The sequence below is a fragment of the Lemur catta genome, chromosome 15 (assembly GCF_020740605.2).
Source record: "Lemur catta isolate mLemCat1 chromosome 15, mLemCat1.pri, whole genome shotgun sequence".
Taxonomy (NCBI): Eukaryota; Metazoa; Chordata; class Mammalia; order Primates; family Lemuridae; genus Lemur; species Lemur catta.
In genome coordinates, this window is record NC_059142.1 from 14,601,787 (window position 1) to 14,624,959 (window position 23,173).

Consider the following 23,173-nt stretch of genomic DNA (forward strand, 5'->3'; position numbering starts at 1 on the left):
TCAATCACCACCCCCTCTCCTCTAAACAGATGGAGAAACTGGCCAAAATTCCCGCCCAGGGTCACTTAGTAAGTTAGTGTCAAAAGAGGCAAGACTGAGTACTTCTTTTTCTTTACAAGATTTCAACATCCAGCTTTTTATCCTGAATCCTTATAGATAGTTAAACGGATCTAGTGTTAGGTGCTGAAAGCTTGCTTGTCTTGGTATAAATTGCCAGTGGCTGTTCAGCTCTCTTTTAAAATGGAGAAAAGAATTAGGGGTGGTGGCTCCTACCTGTAATCCCAGCATTTTGGGAGGCCAAGGTGGGAGGATCACTTGAGACCAGCCTTGGCAACGTACTGAGACTTACTACAAAATGAAAAAATTAGCTGGGCGTGGTGGCTTGAGGCTATAGTCCTAACTACTTTGGGAGTCTGAGGCAGGAGCAGGAGGAGTGATTGAGCCCAGGAGTTTGAGGTTGCAATGAGCTATGATGCTGCCACTGCAAAATGTCCCCCACACCCTGAAAAGAAAAAACAGAAAAGAACATGAATCAGAGCTGAAATAGAAACAGGAAAATCCTTCCTGAGAGCAGTTTTGGGAAGATTGGGGATTATTTCCAGAGTTTATGTCAGTTTTACACATAATCATCTACTCAAGTTATGTAGCAAAAAAGTTTTATTTGCATGCTGCTTCAAATGCAAATGAACAGGTTTTTGTCTTTGCTTACTGTGTGCAAGGCCCTAGGCTTCCAGGAAGGATCAGTTGATTTTTCTCTCTGTGCCACCCGCCCCACTCAGTAAAGATAGTGGGAATAACCACCTTATCAAATTTAAACTCTTTGCTTTCTGGAGGCCCACAAATCCTGACAAGATTCAGTTTGCAGAGCAGGTTATTTCCCAGCTATGGTTTTCCTGGTGGTTCAGTTTTAGATGCGTATAATCTGGCTGCCAAGGTAGGATTAGTTTTTTTGGCATGGTGGCAGTCTACACTGAACTTTAGTGAACTGATCAAAGAATTTTGAATGCTGTTCATTTAGGTAAATTAACTGAAGGAAAAGGAAAAGATTTTCACAAAAGACAGTCAGACACATCTTCTAAAACGTAGGAGCTACACAAAAAGTCCTAGGGAAGAAACTTGATTTTTTTCCCCCTTCTCAGCAGCATCCATCAAGAATAAGTATAATAGCACTTGTATGTTCACAATGACATTTATTCCTAACAAGCACTGAAAATCAAGTTTCTATTTATTGAGCCTCTGCTTTGTGGCAAGCTTGTGCTATGTGCTATGTGTGTTTCATAAAGGATCTACTCAAATCTTAACAAGGATCCTCCAAGGTAATAATTTCTCATGAGGAAACAGGTTAAGATTAATTTGTCAAGGTTGTAGAGCAAGTAAATTTCATGGCTGGGATTCCCTTCCAACTCCTATAAATATAGCGTGCTGTTTACTCTATTTACATGTGAGGCAACCAGAGCTCAGGAACACTGACTTTTCCAAAGGCACATAGAGAGTGGACATGTTTTTTTTGAGACAGAGTCTCTCTCTGTTGCCTGGGCTAGAGTGCTGTGGCATCAGCCCAGCTCACAGGAACCTCCAGCTCTTGGGCTGAATGGATCCTCCTGCCTCAGCCTCCCAAGTAGCTGGGACTACAGGCACATGCCAGCACGCCCAGCTCATTTTTCTATTTTTAGTAGAGACAGGGTCTCACTCTTGCTCAGGCTGGTCTTGAACTCCTGACCTCAACCGATCCTCCTGCCTCGAGCTCCCAGAGTGCTGAGATTAGAGGCGTGAGCCACCGCGTCCAACCGAGAGTAGACATGTTGATGATGGTACTTCACACAGTTCACTGGACTAACTACTGGTCTAGAGATTTCCTCCCCTTCCCTGCCATGATATCTCACTGCCTCCCCGAGTCCATTCCCCTGTTTTCTTGAACTTTAGACAGCATTTATGCCCTTCCTATGCTTCATTTTCCTTGACTGAGGCAACTTCACACTAAATTCCTCTTAATCTGACAGCAAAACCTGAACTGGACTTAAGGTGAACTATGTTCCAGTGCTCAGATTTTGCAAAACGTCTATATTTCAGGTTATATCTAATGTAGCTCCATCCAAGCCTGTTGGGTATTGTAGCTCTCAAGTACTACAAATGCTTTGTTTTACAGGTTTTATCAAGTTATCTGTAGCCCAGGGCTTTCAGGCCAGTTAAGAGTCCCCTCAGGAAACAAGGGCCCAGGGATAGGGTTATATCAAATCATTTCCAAGAGGAGTGCTTTCACTTCTCTGAAAAAGGGCTCTTTGAAGCTAGGTTGTGACAAAGAGGTAGTCAAGCCCCAGACTTGATTAAATGCCTCAGGTTAATTCTAGTTTGACCACAGGCATCTAGTCCAAGCACACTCTGGAAGGGCACACATTTGTTTATTCCTGCATGTGACACCCGAAGGGAGAGGGTCCCTGGTTTTCATCAGATTCTTAGAGGGGGTCATGACCCTCCAAATCATTAGGAACCTTGAATTCCAGTCTAATTTCCTCATGAAACTGATGGGGAAATTGAGATGCAGCATGAAGTTCGCAGGGACTTGCCCGTGATCCACACAGCAAGGCAGTTGCAGAGCCAAACCTGAACTCAGTTCTCCTGACTCCCAGTATAGCTAACAGTGGTTATACGTCATCGAACATGCTAATACCTGCTATACTCCAGAACCTGGGCTGGTGCTGCTGAGGCAAAGATAAGTCACCTGATGTAAAACCAGGCATCAACTATGACAGTACTTCCCAACCACTTCTATGTCTTTTTTATGCTATAACCCAAGAAATATTTCTAGGAAATTCTAAGACAAACAGATGAGGCTGCTCGTGGCCAAAGGAGAACGGCTTGCCTGGCCACTCTGAAGGCCGCATAGGCTCACCATTTTGGCATACCTACACAACATTCTCCACAGACAGGGCAAACAGGGAAGTTTTGAGGTGTGGCACCTCCACTGAGCCTGGCAAGTGCTCTCCTAGCCTTCTTTGTCTAAGTGCAGCTTGCTCAGCGGAGCTCCAAGCACCTCCTCCCTGCACATAATGTCTTCACACCATCAGCCTCCCGCCATAACTGGAACCTCAGTTCCTGAGCACACAATTGTTCTTACACATTTCAATATCCTTTTCCTTCCCTCTCCCAGGTGTCTGTCAGCCAGAATCATCCCCTCTTCCTCAAAATTTTAACCCTTGACTCTATGTTTCAGAGATCTAAAATCCAAATTTGTCCTCCATTCCACCTCACTACTCACTAGTGCTTATCCTTGACAACACCTAAAACATCTTTGAATGCTCCCTCTTTTCAGTTCTGACACCCCCATCCTGTTCTCAGATCCTTTTTTCAACTGATCATCTCTTACTCCTGGCTGTCTTCCAAGGCCACCACTTCCCCTGCAACCCTTCACTGTTGACGCATTCTTTTGATTCTCCTTTGAGTAAAAATCTTTTTTGAAATATTTCATGCAATGCAGCTATGTTACTCTTTAGCCCTCCATTTTTCTATTACCTAACGAATCTTACAGTTTTCCCCACACTCATCAAAGATTTTAGCACCTCGCTTATGGTGTTCCTTCCTTTCCTACCTTTAAATTCCAACATCTAATTTTCCAGGCTTCCCATTTTTACTTCCACTCTATTCCATAGCTCCATCCTGGACTATATCATCTCCTAGTGCTATTTCACTATGAACCCCAGTTTGCCACTTTGATCACAGCACTCTCACAACCATTGTTTGCATTGCACTGGTCTTCAATTATTACAGAAACCTGCAGTTTCATGACTCCTACATCAGCCCCTGGCCAGTCTGCACCCCGTGTTTGATGATCTGAGCTGTAGTCTTTTAACACTCTCAGTTTCTTTCTGGCAATAAAATCCCACGCCCTGGACTAATGCTATAATTCAAATTCTCTGCTTCGGCAGCCAGGTGGCTGAGTTCCAGAAAAAAGTAACCCAGCACACATACATAGGACGCTTGAAACCGGGTCCTCCAACCTCAGAGTCCTCTTCCAAATTTTGTTCACTCTTCTCTGGCCTCTTCTTGTTTAACAACCTCACCCACAAAGTTGATCATCAAACAATCTCTCCCATATCTCTTTCCCCTATACATCTATCTGCATGCATGTTCTTGTTTCCTAATGTTTTAGCATAACAGGTGATCTGCCTCTAATCTAAATTTAATCCCTCTGAGTTCTGTATCGCATGCAGAGCATCGCACCTCCTCAGGGAACTTGAACCATCTATACCTGTTCCCCTTCCATTGGCTCCTTCCTCTCAGCCTCCCACATCTTTAAAAACCTCAAGACCAACAAAAAACCTCAGATGCAAGCTTTTCCAAAGAGTAGTCTGCATTCACCCCCTTTTCCGTGCCCTGCAAGGGCGTGGAATATGACCGTGCTCAGTCAGTGCTTAATAAATTCTGATTCTTGAAAGTAAGAAACCAGGCTCCCCGCTTTTCCCCGCGTCCAGCTGCCCCCTCCACTTTCATTCACCCCTTTCCTACCCTCGACTCCTCCCTTTGCCGCCCCTCCCATGACTCTCGCGAGACTTGGTGCCTCCGTTCCGCGCGGTCCCTAATGAGCGGCGCACTTCTCGCGAGACTGCAGACAGGGCCGGGCCAGACATGGCGGAAGGTAGGGTTTTTGTGGAGCCGCGCGGGAAGGCGCGGAGCTGTGGGGGCGCTGCTGGCCGGGCGAAGCAGCCTTGGGAGGGGACGGCCGGGCGTTGTCGCATGGGGCACAGCGGGTCTCGCGAGCCTTCCTTTCCAGCCCCTGGGCTCCACGGGCCGGGGTCCGGAGTGCTGTTCCTATGGCAACTCCCCTCCAGCGTCTTCGACCCCAAGGGACCACGGCGGGCTGCGGAGTCGGGTTGGGAGGTCCCTTGCCCGGACGGCGTGCAGCCGCTGGGCCCCAGAGGGCGGCAGGGGAGACTCCTTTAATTACCAATGGGGCCGGGGCCGTGGGGGAAGTAACCCTGTTCTTAGGAAATCGAAACTGCTGTCCTGGCACGTCCTGCATCCGGAAGGGGTACATACCTCGCCTGCGGAAGAGCTTGGGACTCTTTTCGGGATGAGGGATGAGAGAGAGCCAGCGCTGCAACTGGCCCACGCGCCAAATGGGCGCGCACTGTAGTCTCTGGGCTGCCCAGCAGCCCCAGCGTTCGGGTGGGCTGGGATTCTTTCCCCTGGTTTACAGATTAGGAGGGGAGAAAGGGGTTTGCGTGGTAAGGGGGTTGGCCAAGGTCACACTGCTCGCAAGAGGCGTGCTAAAACCAGACCTCTCTGTTCCTTTGCTTTCCAGTCCAGTTTTAACTCTCTTTTCTGGCCTTCTCTTTATGACATTGCAGGTAAAGGCAATTGCAGGTAAAGGAGGCAATCCAGTATCTGCCTCCTTAACGTAGCATTATTATTTAAAAAGAATCCTTCATTGTCAAAGCCTTATTGTACAGGTGTGGGGAAAGAAGCCCCAAAGATGGGGAGTTACCTGCCAGGGACCATACAGTGACACTGCTGGACCTGACCAGTGTGCTTTTCCTTTTTACCACGTTATTGGAGAAATATACTCCTTGTTTGGCTTTTGCTTATTGAGTGATTGCAGTGTGCTTGGTCACAACCGGTCCTATTGATTTTGAGCTAAGCTTTGACTGAACCCATCATTTATTGAATCTTAGATGTGAACAGCACATGATAGTTTGTAGGCTTTTCTCATTTGGATTATTATTATTTTTATTTTATTTATTTATTTATTTTGAGACAGTCTCACTCTGTTGCCCGGGCTAGAGTGCCATGGCATCAGCCTAGCTCACAGCAACCTCAAACTCCTGGGCTCAAGCGATCCTCCTGCCTCAGCCTCCCGAGTATCTGGGACTACAGGCATGCGCCACCATGCCCGGCTAATTTTTTCGACATATTTTTAGTTGTCCAGCTAATTTCTTTCTATTTTTTTAGTAGAGACGGGGTCTCGCTCTTGCTCAGGCTGGTCTCAAACTCCTGAGCTTAAACAGTCCTCCCACCTGGGCCTCCCAGAGTGCTAGGATTACAGGCATGAGCCACCCCGGCCTCTCATTTGGATTAGACTTCAGAATAACCTCCTGAAGGAGGAGGCCTGGCCTTTGTTATTTACCCTTTGTAGATAAAGGGATTAAGGTGAAGGTTATAGAGATAGCTGTGACTGCACCCAGTTTTTGTCTTTCCTTTTTCTACCATGCATGCCCCTGGAGGGGGAAATTTCAGGTGAATATTGTCTGAAAACCAAAGAGTAAAAAAAGGAACTGAAAGAAAGCTAAGGCATCCCCTGCAGCTAGTTTTTGGGTAGATTACAGAACATTGTTTTACACAGTGGGCAGCCAAAGAAATGAAGCTGTTGCTCAGAGCAGTGAGGTGGGGTGGAAAGGTTCAGGGAGGACTCCTGTGAGGTAATGGGTAGTCCAGCACTTTTACACTAGGAGGGAGAGTTGAGGAGTTTTTTGGGAATACATTACCAAGGTTGAAAATGTGGAGGGTGGCTGAGTTTTCATTCAGCAGTTTTAATGAGCACCTGCAGTCAGGATCCAGCCATGAGGCACTCATATAGGCTTAGGTCAGTATGTTGATCGTTATCCTGCAGGTGCCTTGAGATGTGTTAGGGTGGTCTTGAGAGACATCTTGCCAGTGGAGAATACACCTTAAACACAGAAACAAAATATTCTTTTGGGGTTAAATTGGCCAGGGGGGATAGATAGGTAAGAACATTGATGAGGTTCTGACGATACAGTTTTTCTTTTACCTTTTTTGTGTTCCAGTTTCCTGGCCTATGTTTGGATGTAAGCTTTTTAGAAACAATGTTACAAAGTTTGAAGGGAAGCATTCAGCCAGGTATTCTGGGCCAGTTAGCTCGTTAAACTGAAGGTGCTTGCTATGCAAAAGAAGGCAAGATTAGCTAGAAAATGTTTTGTGGGGTATTACTTGTTTCATGCTGCTTATGCTTTAATCAGAATTGTCAGGGCCGGGTGTGGTGGCTCACGCCTGTAATCCTAGCACTCTGGGAGGCCGAGGCGGGCGGATCATTTGAGCTCAGGAGTTTGAGACCAGCCTGAGCAAGAATGAGACCCCGTCTCTACTGAAAATAGAAAGAAATTATCTGGACAACTAAAAATACACAGAAAAAATTAGGTGGGCATGGTGGCGCGTGCCTATAGTCCCAGCTACTTGGGAGGCTGAGGCAGGAGGATCGCTTGAGCCCAGGAGTTTGAGGTTGCTGTGAGCTAGGCTGACGCCATGGCACTCTAGCCCGGGCAACAGAGTGAGACTCTGTCTCAAAAAAAAAAAAAAGAATTGTCAGAGCTGGCTGCACTTGTTCTGAGATACTTATTTAAATATAAAATAGAGGTGGCTCACGCCTGTAATCCCAGCACTTTGGGACACTGAGGTGGGAGGATCTCTTGAGGTCAGGAGTTTGAGGTTGCAGTGAGCTATAATGACACCATTGCACTCTAGCCTGGGTAACAGAATGACATCCTATCTCAAAAAAAAGAACCCAAACAAAAACAAATAGCAAAAATATGTCATGTAACAATTGAATTATCTGTAAGTGCACTATATGGGACCTCCCTGATAATGGTTATTGTTAGGTGTGAGAGTCTGGGAAATCATGTCTAGGAATAGTAAATAAAACCTTGGGAGACTGAGTATACAGTAGCTTCTTATGTAGTGACTCGTTTAGAAAACAGCCTTCTGGCCGGGCGCGGTGGCTCACGCCTGTAATCCTAGCACTCTGGGAGGCCGAGGCAGGTGGATCGCTCGAGGTCAGGAGTTTGAGACCAGCCTGAGTGAGACCCCGTCTCTACTAAAAATAGAAAGAAATTATCTGGCCAACTAAAAATATATATAGCAAAAAAAATTAGCCGGGCATGGTGGCACATGCCTGTAGTCCCAGCTACTCGGGAGGCTGAGGCAGTAGGATCGCTTAAGCCCAGGAGTTTGAGGTTGCTGTGAGCTAGGCTGACGCCACGGCACTCACTCTAGCCCAGCCAACAAAGTGAGACTCTGTCTCAAAAAAAAAAAAAAAAAAAAGAAAACAGCCTTCTTTGCTTCCATCACTCCATGGCTGTTGGTTTGGCCATATGTATTTAGTTAAAAGTCTGTCCTAAAATTAGTTTCTATTCTACATCTCTAGTAATCTAAACTTCCTTTGTAACTCAAGGGAACTGCTTCAAAAGCCTCCTGCATGGTCTTCCTGCTTTTACTTTTTTCTCTTTGATTTTGTTTTCCCACAGCCTACTTCGCAGTTTCTAGCATTCCCTTTAAAACAGTTTTAAATCAGATCATGTCTTTCCCACTCTTCTTGATACATCTTCTCCTCCATACCCAACTCTCATGGTTCTCCTTGATTTTAAAGTATATTCCAAGCCTTCTTCTAATGACCTTCAGGTCCCAAAAGATCGGTCTTCTGCTTAACACTGACCTATCTCCTACTTCTCTTCTCATTCACTAGGCCCCTGCCACACTACCTTCCTTGCCTTTCTTTGTACATGCCCAGCCTACTTCTACTTTTGACCTAGAACAGTATTTCACTGTTTCTCCTCATGGCTGACCAACTTTTATTCACTCGGGAGTCTGTCAAGTTGTCACCTCATTAGAGAGTTTCTCTTGTTGGAATATAAACCCCAGGAGAGGAGGGACTTTTTCTGTTTCATTCGCTGCAGTATCTCTCAAACTAGAATCATGCCTAAGGTTGAAGGAATGTATGAATTTATTGAGCACCATTTCCCAGCCATAAAGAAAAGTTGCCTGGATACATCCTTAGCCTTTTGCCAAGTAAACTGGCCAGTCCAACTGTTATTATGCTCTGAATAACATCAGTCTGCATGGAGCAACCCAACCTACTTTTCATTCAGCCCATTTTATTGTTTGCGATTAAAGTGTAATACTTAAGAGCTCAGACTCTGCAGTTGGACACGGGTTTGAATCCTAGTTTAAGCAGTGATCATAGGCAAGTCAATTAATTGCTCTCAGTCTCAAGTTTCCTCAACTTTAAAAGGGGGATAATCTGTATTTCACAGGTAGCTGTGAAGCTCAAAAGATGTAGTGTATGAAGAATATTTTTAGCACAATGCCTGACATTTTGATCCTGGCATGCAGTCTTTTAGTCAGTCTCCTCTCAAACTATTATCCCAGTCCCTTTGTCCGCAAAATAAAAGTAGAAAAAAATGTAAATGGTTTATTAAACAGAAAATTTATCATAGACTTTTATTAACTTGGTGGAATTTGGTCAGGAAAATATTTATTTTAATTCTTATTTTTTTAGAGACAGGGTCTTGCTCTGTCACCCAGGTTGGAGTGTAGTGTCACCATCGTAGCTCACTGTAACCTTGAACTACTGGGCTCAAGCAATCCTCCTACCTCAGACTCCTGAGTAGCTGGGACTACAGGCACGTGCCACCACACCAGGCTGATTTTTAAATTTTTTGTATTGAGGGAGTCTTGCTCTTTTGCTCAGGCCAATCTCAAACTCCTGGCCTCAAGTGATCATCTCTCCTTGGCCTCCCAAAGTGCAGGGATTACAGGCATGAGCCAGTGCACGTGACCAGGAAAATACTTTTGACAACTCAAATAAGGTGAAGACATTTCATATTCTGAACATTCACTGGCCAATACAGTAGCCACTAGCCACATGTGGCTACTTAAATTTAATTAAAGTTAAAACATTTAGTTCCTAGTCATGCTAGTCCCATTCAAAGTACTCAATGGCCATGTGGCTAGTGGTTCCCTTAAGGGACATTACAGATTAATAGGACATTTCCGTCATTGCCAAAAGTGTTGTTGGATGACGTTGTTCCAAAAATGCTTAATCACTGTAGGCTGATAGAAATAGGGAGAGAAGAAACTTTGCTCTTTCCAGTTTTGAAATTTATCTGTTTAGTGTTTCACTCATTCAACAAATGTCCCAGGCCATTGATAATTACATGTAGTCTGGAGTGTTCTCAAGCACTGTTCCTTTATATTCCTTTCTTTTCTCTACTTTTCCTTTCTTTCACTTCTTTCACCAACTGTAGCTGTTAGCTTACTCCTTGGGGATTTTTTTTTTCACCAAGAAACAGTTAATCCATTCACTAAAGTAAATGAGGATGTGTCATTGTAGAGCTACTAGGTTGTACTGAGTTATGCAGAATTCAGTCACTGGCAAGGCATTTTGCTATAGGCGATTTGAGACATTATTATGATTTACAATCATGCCAAACAAAATGAGAAATACTGTCCCCAAACTCCCTTGTTGAATGTGAGTAGGCCAAGGACCTATGGTATTGAACTCCACCTAGTAAGGCACTGTAGGGAGGAGGAGGAGATAACCACTGGGTGGAGTGGAGGGAGAAGTAATTGGTGGTTAATCAAGAATAGCCGGCTTATTCATAGGGAGCTCTGAAGTCTAGGAGATTAAAAAAAAAAAACACGTGAATGAGATACTGTATTGTAAGTGAAAGGTGAAAAATGCTTAGGAAGAGATTTTTTAGGGATGTGGTGGGAGTGTGTTTTGGGTGATCAGGGAAAGTCTTTCCTGTAGGAAGAACTTTAAGCAGGGCTTTGAAAAATAGCCCTCGTTTGGACATCGGGATATGAGAATGGGTCACTATTCTAGGTGGGAAGAATAGTGGAATATGGCCGGGTGTGGTGGCTCGTGCCTGTAATCCTAGCACTCTGGGAGGCCGAGGCAGGAGGATCGTTTGAGCTCAGGAGTTCGAGAGCCTGAGCAAAAGTGAGACCCCGTCTCTACTAAAAAAAATAGAAAGAAATTGGCTGGACGACTAAAAATATATAGAAAAAATTAGCCGGGCATGGTGGCGCATGCCTGTAGTCCTAGCTACTTGGGAGGCTGAGGCAGGAGGATTGCTTGAGCCCAGGAGTTTGAGTGTTGCTGTGAGCTAGGCTGATGCCACGGCATTCTAGCCTGGGCAACAGAGTGAGACTCTGTCTCAAAAAAATAATAATAATAGTGGAATATGAGGTTGAAAGAGTATGTTAAATGCTGAGTTATGAAGGGCATTGGTTAAACATTAGAATTTTATCGTTTGAGTCATTGGGTGATGCTGCTAAAAGGATATCAGCCAATGTAGTGACATAACTGGAATTGTCTGAGGCATGTTGAAATGGCTGCAGTGTAGAGGATGGGCTTGGGAGGAAAGAGAGGAAGCTGTAGCAATTTATGGTGAGCCATTTCCTAAGGGGCACTGGGGCTGGTGAGGGTTGATGTGCAAGGACTATGGAAGGTATAAAAGAGGACTTTTGAAATCTGTTTGAATGTTGATGAAAGAGAGTGAGAGAGAGAGATGTTAAAGGTGACTCAAGGATTGTAGATCTGGATGACTCAGACAAATGACTAGGTGCTAACAGGAAGAGGAAGAACAGACTTGAGAAGAAATACCTTGACCTCAGTTTTGGACATACTTTGCTATGCCCAATATGCCTCTATGTGGTATGTCTAAGTTGGAAGTGTTTCTAGTCAAAGAGGAATTTGGAATGGAAATTAGCTAGTTAGCTAATATTTGTTGAGCATTGCCTATGAAGCCAGCCCTATGAGTGCTATACAGGGTGAAGTTTTGAGAGACATGTAAGTCACTCCACTGACTTGAACACATATGCAGACAAACTTAACAGAGTTGAATTACATTTAAGAAAAATGTATTTCATCGTAGGTGCAAGCTACTATGCCAAGGTGACAAAATGAGCAAGACACCATCTTAGCCTTAGTGGAACTTGCAGAACAGAGTGGGGAAGGCAAAATTTTCCAAATAAGCATGCATATTGTGCTTTATAGTTTACTGAGTTTTCTCTTCTACACTGATGATTAATGGCACTACTGTCCAGCTAGACTCTAACTCGATAACCTAGAAGTCTGTTCTGATTTCCCCCGGCTCTATAGTCAGTCATCAAATCCAGTGGATCCTGTACAGCTCGCACATTGGTTCTTTCCTCTCCTCTGTCATTCCATTAGTATATACTAGTAGTTGTTAACCTAGAGAAACCTGCACAGTAGAATCATCTGGGGAGCTTTTAAAAACCCAGATTTATGCATCTGTCAGCTTCAAGGAAGATCAACATACCCCACAAGACATTTTTTTCAAACTGGATCAGTATTGAATAAAACATGGTTTTACTGAATCAGTTTTACAAATGAATATGACAGTTATATATATGGGTTGGGTATCCTTAATCTGAAAATCCAAAATCCGAAATATTCCAAAATTTTGAAATTTTTTGAGTGCCGACATGACGCTCAAAGGAACTGCTCAGTTGAAGCAATTTGGATTTTGGATTAGGGATGCTCACTTGGTAAGTATAACGCAAATATTAAAAAAAAAAAACAAAAAAAACCCAGAATCTGGCCGCAAGCATTTTGGATAAGGGATATACAACCTTTATAATGTTTTCTTTCCTGCCATAGAAGTCCTCTGCAGTAAGTTTTGTCTGTGACCAGAGTAAAAGAATTTTTTAAAGGAAACTTTGGTTAAATAATGGCTTTGGGGCTTTGTCAAAGCATTCAAGTTATGACAGTTACAATTGCTAGATATTTTAAAGTATAGAAAGTCAAAATATGAAATATCTGTTAGTGCCATTATATTTTTAATATCTTAAGTTTTTTTGGTGCAGGGGAGGGTACAGAGTGTCAGGGGTATCTCTGACCGTTCCCATTTCTTTGCATTCTCTTCCAGATGGTGTAGCTATCTTTTCTTTTCCTTTTCCCTCTTGTTTGGAAGAGGGTACTGTGTGCATTTGAGTTCTCAGCCATAAATATATCTACTTTTTCTTCATTCTCCCATGAAACAAGTTTCCTGTGTTTTGCACTCCTGATTAATGAATATTCAGTAATCCCATTGAAAGAAAGATTTCATCTGTACTATCACATATTTAGAATAGTGGTGTAGTGGTAGTAATTCATTACCAGTGGGGAGCTTTTATAATCTGATGCCAACAGAGAAGATAGTATTTTCTGGGAAGGTGATACTTCAGTGAAATATTGTATGTGGAAAATCCTAATGTATGCCTGAAATGAAAAATTATTCTTATAGTTCTTAAAATAGAGTGTTACCATAGCCTTTATGATCATTTCTCTTTTATCTAATGGACATAGTTAAAGCAGAAAATTAATTCCCCACTAAAATTCTGGCTAGACTGTAAGAACAACAGGAGTATAGAGAAAGGAAATGTCAGGGTACCCTGTTAATCTAAAAAGACTTAATACAGTGTTGGTTAGAATTGGAGTAGACACACTACTAAATTGACACTTATAGATCAACACTCATGTGCACGTGTGGTAGTAAAATTCAACGGAAATCAAGCTGGTGTTGGGGGAGGAGGGGATAGGGAAGTTCACACCTAACAAGTACAACGAACACTGTATAGGAGATGGACAAACTTATAACTTTGACTCAAACTGTACAAAGGCAATTCAGGTAACCAAAACGTTTGTACCCCTGTAATATTCTGAAAATTTAAAAAAAAAAAGGAATCACGTAATGACATATCTTTAAAAAAAAAAAGAATTTGAGTAGACAGAGGGGAGTAGAAAGCATTTAAGACAGGGAATGGAAAGAACACATGTAATTCCTGGATTAATTAATGATTAGTTAATCTTGTTTGATGTTTTGACATTGGAGCTAAAATCAGGCAGCATAGTATTAATGGGATGGGCTCTGGTTTAAGACCCAAAATCTTGAGTCTGTCTTTTGCTAATTTTGTAATTTTAGGCAATCCACTTAACCCAAGGGAATTTCAACAGTTAAGTTAGTATACTACTTTTTGGGTATGGTTAGAATCTGAGAGAATGAATGTGAAGAACCTAAATGCCATGGGAGACATTAAACAATATTAATTCCCCCTTTCTCGCAAGTCAGAGTCTTGCTTATTTGCCCCCGTTGGAGTGCAGTGGTGTGATCATAGCTCACTGCAGCGTCAAACGGCTGGGCTCAGGTGATCCTCCTGCCTCAGCCTCCTAAGTAGCTAAGACTACAGGTGATCACCACCATGCCTGGCCTCTCTCTTTTATTGCAAAGTATTTTTTTATATATATTATTTATTTCAGCTTATTATGGGGGTACAAAAGTTCAGGTTATATATATTGCCCATGTCCTGCCCATCACCCCCCCCAAGTCAGAGCTTCAAGCGTGTCCATTCCCCAGACAGTGCGCATTGCACTCATCATGTAGGTATGCACCCATCCCCTCCCCCTACCCCCCCACCTTAGTCCGATACCCAATTGGTGTCAAACTGCATTTTATTTTACTCTATGAAATGATGTTTTTGATACTAATTCAGCAAGAAGTTACTAGGGCTTTGAAATATTTTACTATACAGAATTTTTTGTTTGTAAGGATGGGTATTTCAGTTTTGTGTGGCTGCTGTAACAAATTTCCACACGGTGTGTGGCTTAGAATAACAGAAATGTATTATGATTCTGGAGGACAGAGGTCTGAAATCTGTATCACTGGGCTGAAATCAAGGTGTCAGTAGGGCCGTACTCCCTCTGGAGGCTCTAGGAGAGAATCTTTTTTTTTTTGAGACAGAGTCTCACTCTGTTGCCCGGGCTAGAGTGAGTGCCGTGGCGTCAGCGTAGCTCACAGCAACCTCAAACTCCTGGGCTTAAGTGATCCTACTGCCTCAGCCTCCCGAGTAGCTGGGACTACAGGCATGCGGCACCATCCCCGGCTAATTTTTTCTATATATATTTTAGTTGTCCAGATAATTTTTATTTCCATTTTTAGTAGAGATGGGATGTCGCTCAAGCTGGTCTTGAACTCCTGACCTCTAGCGATCCACCTGCCTTGGTCTCCCAGAGGGCTAGGATTACAGGTGTGAGCCACCGCGCCTAGCCTAGGAGAGAATCTTTTCCTTGATTCTTCCGGCTTCTGGTGGCTGATGACATTCCTTGGCTTGTGGCCATATCACTCGAATCTTCAAGGCCAGCATATTCAAATCTGTCTTTGTTTTGTGGTCACATGGCCTTCTCCTCTGTGTCAAATCTCTCTCCTCTTCTTATAAGGATACATGAACAGCCATGTGCTGCATAACATTTCAGTCAGTGCAGAGACCCTTTTTCTTTTTGGTCATATCAAGTAACATTTCATAGGCTCCAGGGATTAGGATATAGATATCTTAGGGGGGTGGGGCATTTTTCAGCCTACCATGGTAGGCAGTGTCATCTAATTTGACTTCTTAAGTTAAAAGATTTCTAAAGTTCCTTTGTGTGCAGTTTCTGAATGGTTGAAGACTATGCTGCACACTTCCCTTGAATTCGTTTGCGGTCAATCCCATTCCCCTGGCCACTGGCAACCACTACTCTGCAGTTTCATATGGAATCATACAATATGTAGTCTTGTGTCTGACTTCTTTCACTTAGCATATTGCTTTTAAGATACATCCATATTGTTGAATGTATAAGTAGTCCATTCCTTTTTTTTTTTTTTTCCTGTGAGACAGGGTTTCGCTCTGTCACCCAGGCTGGAGTGCAGTGGCATGGACATAGCTCACTGTAACTTTGGACTCCTGGGCTCAAATGATCCTTCTCCCTCAGCCTCCTAGGTACCTGGAACTACAGGCGCCTCACCATGGCTGGCTACGTTTTTAAATTTTTAGTGTAGAGATGGGGTCTCTTTGTGTTGCCCAGGCTGGTCTCAAACTCCAGGCCTCGAACAATCCTCCTGCCTTGGCCTCCCAAAGTCCTGCGATTACAGGTGTGAGCCACTGCGCCTGGCCTATAAGAAACTGTCAAACTGTTTTCCAGAGTGGCTGTGCTATTTTGCATTCCTACAAGCAATGTATGAGACTTCTAGTTCTCCACATCTTTACCAACCCTTTTTAATTTTAGCTATACTAGTGGGTGTTGTATTTCATTGTGGTTTGTGGTTTTAAGTTGCACCTTTTTAATGACTAATGATGCACATCTTTTCATATTATGCTTATTTGCTATGCATTTATCTTCTGTGGTGAAGAATTCAAATTTTTTGTCCTTTTTTTATTGGATTGTCTTACTGAATTGTAAGAGTTTTTTTTTTTTTTTTTTAAATATGGAACACTTCACGAATTTGCGTGTCATCCTTGTGCAGGGGCCATGCTAATCTTCTCTGTATCATTCCAATTTTAGTATATGTGCTGCCGAAGCGAGCACTGAATTGTAAGAGTTTTCAATATAGTCTGACCACACGTCCTTTGTTGGATATATGTTTTGCAAATGTTTTCTTCCAGTCTGTGGCTTGCCTTTTCATTTTCTTGTCTTTTTTTTTTTTTTTTTTTATGAGATGGGGTCTCGCTGTATTACCCAGGCTGGAGTACAATGGTGTGATCATATCTCACTGCAGCCTCAAACTCCTGGGCTCAAGTGATCTTCCCGCCTCAGCTTTCAGAGTAGCTAGAATTATAGGCATGAGCCACTTGCTTGGCTCTCTGTGTCTTTTGAAGAACAATTTTTCAAATTTGATAAAGTCCAGTCTACCCATTTTTTCTTCTATAATTCATTCTTTTTTGTCCAGTTTAAGAAATCTTGGCTTAATCTGAGGCACTAAGATTTTTTTTCTATGTTTTAGTCTAGAAGTTCTGTAGTTTTTGAAAAAAAAAAAAGACAAGGTCTCACCATTTTGCCCAGGCTGAAGTGCATTAGCTGCTATTCACAGGTGCAATGATAGCATACTATAGCTTCAAACTCCTGGGCTCCAGTGATCCTCCCACCTCATCCTCCTGAGTAGCTGGGACTATATGTGTGCAACAGCGCCTGGCTCTAGAAGTTCTGTAGTTTTAACCCTTCCATGTGATTTTGTGTTAATATTTGTATATAATGAGGTATACTAGTTGGGGTTTGCTTTTTCTCATATGAATAGCCAGTTGTTCTAGTGCATGGTCCTTTCCTCATTGAAGTGCCTTGATACCACTGTCAAATCATTTGGTTATATATGTGAAGGTCTATTTCTGGATTCTATTCTATTCCATTGTTCTGAATACCTATCTTGATGCCAATATGATACTGTGTTAATTACTGTAGCTCTATAATGAGCCTTGAAATTGAATTATGTAAGTGCTATATCTTTCTTTTTCTTTTTTTTCCCCAAAGTTGTTTTGGCTATTTTAGGAACTTTTCATTCCCATATAAATTTTGAAATCATCTTTTCACGTTGTACAAAGAAAGTTTGCTGGGATTTTTCTTAGGTTGGTGTTGAATCTATAGACCAATTTGGAGAGACTTGACATCTTAACAATATTGAGCCTTCCAATCCATGAATATAACTCTCCATTTATTTAGGTTGTCTTTACTTTGTGTCAACAGTGTATCATAGTTTTCATTGTGCATGCATTGCACATTTTCTTAAATTTATCTCTCAGTATTTTATGTATTTGCTACAGTATTATAAATGAATTACCATAGCCTGTACATTGATAACCTAGAGCTTTCAAGTCTGGATAACAAGTGAAATGGAAGTAAGAAGAGGACTTTAATTTGAGGAAGATACTAAGATTGATTTTAGACTTGTTGAGTTTGTAGTACCAGTGGGTCATTCTTTCAGCAGGAGCTGTTGGAGGAAAGATTTGGGGCCATTTACATAGCACCGACAGTAGAGTATGGGCATGCATGAGACCATAGTCAAGGAAGAAAGTTAAGAGAAAGTTCAGTTCTCGGTCTGAACCTTAGAGGACCGTGTCCTTTAGAGCTATGGTCCTCAACCCCCAGACCATGGTCCGGTAATGGGCCATGGCCTGTTAGGAACCTGGTCGTGGATCACTGCCTGAGCTCCACCTCCATCCCTTCCCTCTCCTCAGTCTGTGGAAAACTTCTCTTCCATGAAACCAGTCCCTGGTGGCAAAAAGGTTGGGGACCACTGTTTTAGAGAGTGGGTAGTCAGAGTAGTAGACGAAGGATCCCTAAGAAAATAGGAAGAAAACTAGATTACGAAGTTAGGAAGCCAAAGCAAGACTTTCAAGAATGGGCTGATTGAGAGTTAGATGCTGCAGAGAGGTTCAGGGGCTGGATGAATAAGGAAAATGTCATTGAATGGTGATTTTATCATTGTGACTGAGACTGTTTAGTAGAGTGGTTTGGGTAGAAGCCAAGTTTCAAAAGATTAGGGAGGTACGGAAGAAAGTAGTAACTAAAGAAGACTCCCTTCAGAAACTGGGGGAGAAGGGAAAGAGTGTGATAGACTAGGCAATCATGAGCGTAACTGGGAAGAGAAGTTTGTCCGGGGGAGGATATTACTGTGAGCCTGGAGACAGGCATGTCTTGAAGGTGTAAGGGCTGTTTTAGTGGCATGGGGTTTGGTAAGCGGAAGTGAGAGGTTACAGAATTCTAGGCGTGTGGAACAGATTAACTGCCATCTTCCCATCTCATTTGGTTCTGGGCATCATTTTGATGTCCTAATTCTTTAAAAATCACCTAGAACAAAGGAACAGGGTTAGTAAACTATGGCCTCTCAGTCAGATCTGACCTGAGACTGGTTGAGTTGCTTTTGTACGGCTCTTGAGCTAAGAATTTTACATATACAAACATTTATTAAAATATATAATTATTAACTATAATGTATATTTTAAATAGTATTTTTAAGTGGTAGAAGAAAAATCAAAAGAATATATCATGATGTGAAAACTACATTAAATTCAGTTTTGAGTGTCTATAAATAAAGTGTTTTGGGGGAACACAGCAACACTTATTCATTTATGCCTTGTGTTAACAATGGCAAAGTCGAGTAGCGCCACAGAGACTGCATGGCTCATAAAGGCTAAAATATTTACTATCTGGCCCTTTTCAGAAGTTTTGCCAACTCCTAAAAGAAGGGTGTTATAAAAATATATTGTTGGTCCTTTTCTGACTGTCCTATGTAACTGTCGAAGAGATGATTTGCTGATTAACTGTATTTTTTTTGTAGTAGACATTGGAATCTTTATTTTAGGCTATTCATGGTGAATGCAGATTTTTTTGTCTTAAGCGTCTTTGGTTAAGCCAAGACTGATGAACTGTCAGAAAGGATGCTTATTAAAATGTCTGACCTTAGACTGTGCTGATGAAGAGCAGATGGTTATTATTTGGAAAGAAACATCATAAAAGTGTAATAGAAGTTGCTGACATTCTTCACTGATACTTAGCATATAGCTCTTTCGGTGAAACTGTAGGTTTTATCTATTATTTGAATTTCTAGGCTTATTTTTCAAAGTTGGGGGATGTGGGGAGAAGAAACCATACTTGAAAACTAGCCACTTTTTGATGAAGACTAAGTAGTAGTAATAGAGTAGCAGCAGCAGTAAACCGTATTAAACCAGACACTGTGCTAACTTATTTAACCTATCTTAACTCAATTACTTTTTGGATAATACTCTAAGATACTATTAATATTATTAGTCTCATTTTCCACAATGAGAAAATCGAAGCACAGAAAGCAGTAAGGTCACACTGCTAGTAAATGGAATCAGACCCAGTCAGCGAGGTTCCGGAGTATGTGCTCTGGACTGTCAATCTGCAAGTGGAATCCTGCAACACAGGACTATCCTGTGTTGTCTAAGAATTATAATAATAGCTAACATCTATCGACTGATAGATGTAGTACTACAGGGCAGGTACTGTTCTAAGGTCATTATATGTATTAGCACTTTTAATGTTTACAACATCCTTATAGATCAAGAGAATGAGGCACGTGAGGTGTATCATAATTAGAAAGCAGTGGGGCCAAGATTTGATCCCAGTCAATCTAGTTTCAGAACCTCTGCTTTAACTGCTATGCTATAGATTCTCTCTTCATTATTGCTCAGAATGCTAATTTTGTCCTTTTTCTTGTAAGAACTCTGCAGCTTGGTGGCACTTCAAGGATGCATTTGCATTGCTGTTTGCAAGCAGACAGTATTCCCCACAGAAAGATGATGTCTCAGTCATGGGCATCAGATAAGGCATTCACAGTGCCACTGTTATGTGCATATAAATTGCTTGAGTGCATTTGTAATCCTTTGGGTTTCCCCCTACAAAAGGTACTGGGTGGGGAGGCATCTGTAATTTTGTAAGATCCCCAAATCATCCTAAAACCGCCCTGCTTTTATCTTGCCTCTTCTCTGCTCATTACCTTTGTCATTAATGTCTTGTGTCAGTGTCCAGGCAGCGACTACAAATTTGTATCAGGAATTCTGTAGAGAGACTAAGGTTATTGCTATAGATTTTGGAATTACATGTGTATAACTGATATCCAAGGAAATGTATGGGGTTTCCTGGAGAGAGCAGAGAGGGAGAAGACAGCTGAAACAGAACTTTTAGGATCTCCCTCATGTGAAGGGTTAGATAGAGGAATCAGGAACTTTCTATTCCTGAAGGCAAATGTCCTAATAATTCCCCATCATCTACCTCCCATTGGTTCTAGCTCACCTTGAGGTTTTCCACTGATCTTCTATTTGAATTTTTACCAGGGTTGCAGTATGTTAGCACATAAATGAATATCCAGACTCTTTATGACTATTAATTTTGTTCTTGCCCCTCCTCTGTTTGTGAGTTCTTTGTGGATACTACTGGATTCTACATTTGATACTGCTTTGATTGCTACATTATTTGTTTGGAAGAGGTGCAAGTTAGCCCTTTTAACTCTAGAAGAGGCAACTCCTAATCTACCAAAATGCTTAGTGCCCTAGTTGGTACTTCATAAATACTTGCAGATTGATAGTTTAAGTGAAATGGAAATGCAGAGATATTTCCCAGCCAGCTATAGTCATACTGTGTTGTTACTCTTGAGGAGCAAAATACTTAAGTCCGTTAGAATATGATGTGATTGAAACCAAGGTTAGAAGGTTCAGTTTGCTTTGTGGAAGAAAAATCTCCAATCTACAGCTACAGGTTACCACTGTGAAAACTTGGAAGCTGTCTCTTAGTAGGTGGGATGCAATTCTGAAACTAACAGGTTGACCTAGCAAAATGAGGTATCCTTAGGCAATGGCAGGTGAGTAGTAGCAGGCATTTTTGTCAGTGAGCTCTTGGAGGACTGGGCTTGGTTTGGGGTTGTAATTATTTGTACTTCTCATAGATAAATGTACAGTACTTGTGTATTGTGTCTATTCAACAGATGTGTTGACTGATATTAGTTTAAAAGGAGAATCTGACCAAAAAAATAAAAGACTGAAGCCTTTTTTTTGGTTTGTATTTTCCGGATCCAGTATGCTACAAACACTTAAAGGTTTTATTTAAATCTTTTGAAATAAAACACCACTTTTCTGCTATGTTTTCTCTGTGCTAGCCTAAACCAGGTAGGTAGTCTTGCTTCATGCTCCGTTTGCCTCCCAGCAGAGTGCTTTCAGGTGTTATTGAATTGGCTTGTTTAATTGCCTGTCTTCTCTATCATCCTGCAACTTTTAAAAACATGTGCCAAGATGGTTTCTATTACCTTGACATTCGCACTTCATAGGTGCTTAATTTTTTGATTAATGACTAGGTTATGCAGTTATCTTCTTCAGAGATAAAAATCTTTGAAGAACAAATGTATGAATGAATAAAAAAAAATGGCAATTCAGTTGGTATTCTGTTTAAATGTAGTGTTCCCACAGCCTGTGTGCGACTTGGGGAGGTGTGTGCTAGAGGCTGAACTTTTTTTCCAGGGCAGTAATTCCCATACCTGGAGCTGTTTTAAAAATATGTATTTCCCAGCCCCACCCAGAGCTAGTGAATCTGGGTCCTCTCTCTAGATAGTTCAAACTGCCTAAGTGATTCTCAGGCAGCCAGCCTGTGAACAGTGTCATAGAGCATGATCTGAGAGGCGAGAGTTAGGTAGGTTGCTGGTCATGGGCTTGTCCCCTTTCTGGTCCTCAGATTCCTTGTCTGGGAGTTGAACTAAAAGAGATGATCTTGAGGCCCCTTCCCATCCTAGAGTTGTGTGACATAACACTTAACACTTGGGGATTAGAAAATTATTTTTCCTCATAATTCTAGTTATTCACCATAATCTTTAAAATGTGCGTAAATTACTTGCTTTGTGCATGCACATAGATTTAAAATTCAAAATAATGCCACAAGGCTTACAACAAAATAAATTTTGCCTTACTTGTCCCACCCTTCAGCTCTGCTCCCCAAACTAAGTCCTTTCCACTCTTTCGTTTGTTTCTTCTCTATTTACCTTTAAGTGATCGTGCTTATACTGCCATTTCTGATCCATTGTAGACATTAACTGACTTCTTACTATGGTAGACTAGGAGATGCCTTTTGAGAGTTTTTTTTTTAAGGTCAGCCTAACTTGAACCTCTTCCAAATGAATACTAGTGGTGATTTTTACAGCATGTTAGACTTGGGACACACTATTTAAGACAGCTCATTCAGTATTTTGCAGTTTTCCATTTCTGCTTTTACTTTTATTCATCACCTCATACTTCTGATAATGCCTTAGTGATTTTCCATGACTTAATTGATCAATCTCAGTTCTTAGGTCAGTAAAACATTTAAATCCCATTCTGCTTTTCATGACTCAAAAAAAGTTGTGTAATCTGTTATAATAGTTTAAACTGTTTATCCAATAATTACATAACTGTGGAATGCAGGGAGGGTGGAGGAAGAGCTGGCAATTTTGAGTGCATGTGACAGTCACAGTAGTTATCATTTAATTCTGACAACAGCATTATGAAGTACATTTTTCTGTTATTTTACAGATAAAGAAAGAAAGCTCAGAGAGGTGAACTTGTCCATGGTGCCGTAGCTAGTTACTAAAAGATTTGGTTCCCCATCAATTTGACTCCAAAACCCACTACAGGTGTATATCAAATTTAAAAAACTTTTTAATTGAAACATAACATGCATACATACAATGCACAATGCATTATCGAAATGAAACATGTATGTAATCACCACTAAGTGAAAATGAAAAAGAATGTTGCCATTATCAAAGAGGGTATCCTGTGTACTCTCCTCATTACCACTTTCCTGCTGTTCCTCTAAAGGAATAATAAATGAAAATAACACTATCATGACTTTTGACACCATAGATTGACTTTGCTACAAGTGATTCGTTTTGCTAGAAGTTTTTGAAAGGGATTTTAGCCTTAATTGTATGTTCTTTTCCATTTTCTATTATCATACCTAGAAATTCACTGCTAGTTTTTCTTCAAAGAGGCCAAACCACCTCCATTTCTCTCTATCCAGAAAAGAAAAGAGTATAAATTTGGTACCATCGCGTGAATTTATAGCCATGTGTTAAATGCTCCCCCTTCA

The 23,173-nt window shown here is 41.7% G+C and overlaps 1 protein-coding gene, 1 long non-coding RNA gene and 1 other non-coding gene across 4 annotated transcripts in view; 1 reads left to right on the top strand and 2 right to left on the bottom strand.

Annotated features, from left to right (window-relative positions):
- Positions 1-465: 465 nt before the first annotated feature.
- The window catches only part of LOC123620629, a 69,296-nt gene continuing 46,588 nt past the window's right edge, over positions 466-23,173 (bottom strand). The window contains exons 2-3 of the long non-coding RNA XR_006728921.1: positions 6,480-6,661; positions 466-502 (exon numbers count right to left, since the gene is read on the bottom strand). This is a non-coding gene — a long non-coding RNA (uncharacterized LOC123620629). The remainder of the gene's footprint in view (positions 503-6,479; positions 6,662-23,173) is intronic.
- Positions 4,592-23,173, top strand: part of ANKFY1 (ankyrin repeat and FYVE domain containing 1) — an 89,942-nt gene continuing 71,360 nt past the window's right edge. The window contains exon 1 of one of the 2 annotated variants that reach the window (XM_045526042.1): positions 4,592-4,633. In XM_045526042.1, the coding sequence (XP_045381998.1) occupies positions 4,624-4,633 (10 nt within the window). In that variant the 5' untranslated portion in view covers positions 4,592-4,623. The remainder of the gene's footprint in view (positions 4,634-23,173) is intronic. The other variant, XM_045526043.1, reaches the window with a different exon arrangement.
- On the bottom strand, positions 16,029-16,135 carry LOC123621313. Its single transcript, XR_006729050.1, has one exon. It is a non-coding gene; the product is annotated as a U6 spliceosomal RNA (small nuclear RNA).